The 2,589-nt window shown below is 39.4% G+C and overlaps 1 protein-coding gene across 1 annotated transcript; it reads right to left on the bottom strand.

Annotated features, from left to right (window-relative positions):
• On the bottom strand, positions 1-1,705 carry LOC149790629 (uncharacterized). The gene has a single exon (XM_089971430.1). The coding sequence runs from the start codon at positions 1,060-1,062 to the stop codon at positions 373-375; it is 690 nt and encodes a 229-aa protein (XP_089827556.1). The 5' UTR covers positions 1,063-1,705; the 3' UTR covers positions 1-372.
• Between the last annotated feature and the right edge of the window lie 884 nt (positions 1,706-2,589).

The following is a 2,589-nucleotide window of genomic DNA, read 5'->3' on the forward strand; positions in this document are numbered from 1 at the left end:
TTTGGAAGCAAACTGACATGTTTTATTACGCTGACATATACACCTTTCATGCATATTTAATCACGAATGAATCAATTATTAGATTATGTGTCAGTACAAACTATATTAGGAAGATCAGTTTTGGAAACATTTTTCGAAATGTTAAAATCGCATCCCTCCCTCTTTTTTTTTTTTTTTTTTTTTGACAACTGCTTCCCCCAAAATGTACTATTTTAACTGAAGGGTGGGGGAGACAAACCACCTTCCGGTTGAATAAACATGTTATTGTTGACATTCTGTGCCACATCCCATTAACATCTTCTCAGTTGGGATATTCTTGTATCCCACAATTATTTCTTTGTCCATGGTTGACAATACAGTCATTAACAGCTCTCAATCCTTTTCACAAACTTCTCTTATCTGCTCTCCTTCCAGTCCATTTCCAAGTGCCAGGTCCGTTTGAATTTTTCCTTCCAGTCCATTTCCAAGTGCCAGGTCCGTGTGAATTTTTTCTTCCAGTCCATTTCCAAGTGCCAGGTCCGTGTGAATTTTTCCTTCCAGTCCATTTCCAAGTGTCAGGTCCGTGTGAATTTTTCCTTCCAGTCCATTTCCAAGTGCCAGGTCCGTGTGAATTTTTCCTTCCAGTCCATTTCCAAGTGCCAGGTCCGTGTGAATTTTTCCTTCCAGTCCATTTCCAAGTGCCAGGTCCGTGTGAATTTTTCCTTCCAGTCCATTTCCAAGTGTCAGGTCCGTGCCAATTTCTTCAGCGCTTTTCTTTACGTTACAGTGACCATCGTCGGAGACTTTAACCAACTGACATTCCTTTATGTTCACGTTTGGCACTTCTATCAGGCGACCGGCCTGAAAAATGTCTTCCAACTTTTCACCAGTAAAAATTTCTATACCTACTAAATGAACTTTGGGGGTGCCATATTTTGCTGGGCTGTGGAATTTGCGTATTGCCGCGATTTTACATGGACGGCCTTTAAGCACAACGTAGCCATTTTCACGTAGGTCTGAACAGTTTGTTAGGAATGTCTCTGATACATTTGGATCATAGGCATGCGATTCATCGCCTTCCATGTTTATGACTTCTGTACGTAATGTTCTTTGTATATTTCTTTCAAGTAAAGTTAAAACTCTGTAATTATACTGAGTGACGCAGTAAGGACACCGCAACTGTTATTCAGCCAATCCCAGGTACCGTAAGGACACCTCATCTTTTATTCCACCAATCCACGGTCGGGACACTTCCACTATCACCCAACACGTTAGAGGTCGCTGCTTGAATTTGGTTTTGAAGAGATGTTTTACTTGTGCTTTGCTAGGTCCTCTGGTGATGAAAATCTATTTTTGCCTCATGTTTCTTGGTACTGACATGAAAGTAAAATATTTTACATGGCTTGTTCAAGTACAACTGTTATAATATGTTAGACTATACAGTCAAGATGAACGGCAGTAAACCTAATATTTACATCCATCAGAAATAAGATCCATCGCTGATGCCAGTATAATCGATCAACAGTGTTGACTTATCTTATTCACAGCAAGTCTCGAAAAACAGCGAATAGATAAATAGACAGACGGCATATGTACGTTCTCTTCTTATTTTACTCTTTTATGTAATCCAATACCCGTTTCAGGCGAATTTATCTGCCAAAATATGCCAGATGCAAAAAAGAATAGTATACGCTGAATGCACGAAAGGTGTAATAATGTCAAGTCAGTGATATATCCCGTCATCACGTGATTCGTTTTCTAGAACATTAGCCATGGAATATGAATATTCTCATTCGGTTGGCTTCGTATGTGATGGTTACAAAAGAAAGAGATGATGTCGAGGTCACCAATATGCATGTACACCCATATTTTCTTCATTTTATCTCTTCATGACGTATGTCATTTATGATATTGATTTAATTTATCTACATCTGTGTTAAACTAAGTCGTCTACCGTAGATAGATAATACAGCATCATTACATACCATTAAATTCGTCTTTTTTTTCTTCTTGCTGTCTTAGAGGTCAATGAGATATTGTGTTCAGTTTAGTTAACCGTTTTTATTTTCTATTTTTAATTTTTAAATACATGAAGTATTGACGCCTAAATGTAAATGTAGCTTTCAGTCTGGTAATAATCGTCCATCATCGTTTATTAAAAGTCCAAAGATGACCATCGGTCTATATTTTGGATTGACGTCGTTTATCGCCAAATACTAGCATAATGACGAATAATCCGAGATGTTGACACGTCTGTACTACACACGAGTCATGTATTTTAAAATGTCGATTTCTCTTGCACAAAGTGTATAAAGGACGAGCTGTGGCGAAGTTTTGTTTTGGAATTTGAAGCTTTTTGTAAATATTTTGAAAACCCTGTTCCTCCGTTCTTACACTTGCCAATTCCTTTGCCCAAATCGTTGCTATTGTTATTGCTGTTGCTGCTTCTCCGGGCCAGAACGAGGCAACCGCCGTTGGCCCCGCGCTTTCAGAAAATCAACTCCGCAATGCATTGTTGTTGCTTTGGGCCCCGCTCATCGCTTGCTACCTTGGGCCCCGCATGCTGCCTTTTGGCCCCACACATCATAGGGTCGGGCCTGTGCTTCTCTT

Source organism: Sinohyriopsis cumingii, chromosome 10, assembly GCF_028554795.1.
Source record: "Sinohyriopsis cumingii isolate HCF-2022 chromosome 10, ASM2855479v2, whole genome shotgun sequence".
NCBI lineage: Eukaryota > Metazoa > Mollusca > Bivalvia > Unionida > Unionidae > Sinohyriopsis > Sinohyriopsis cumingii.

Coding starts and splice junctions, on each gene's coding strand:
- LOC149790629 (XM_089971430.1), bottom strand. CDS start 1,062: ATGGAAGGCGATGAATCGCATGCCTATGATCCAAATGTATCAGAGACA.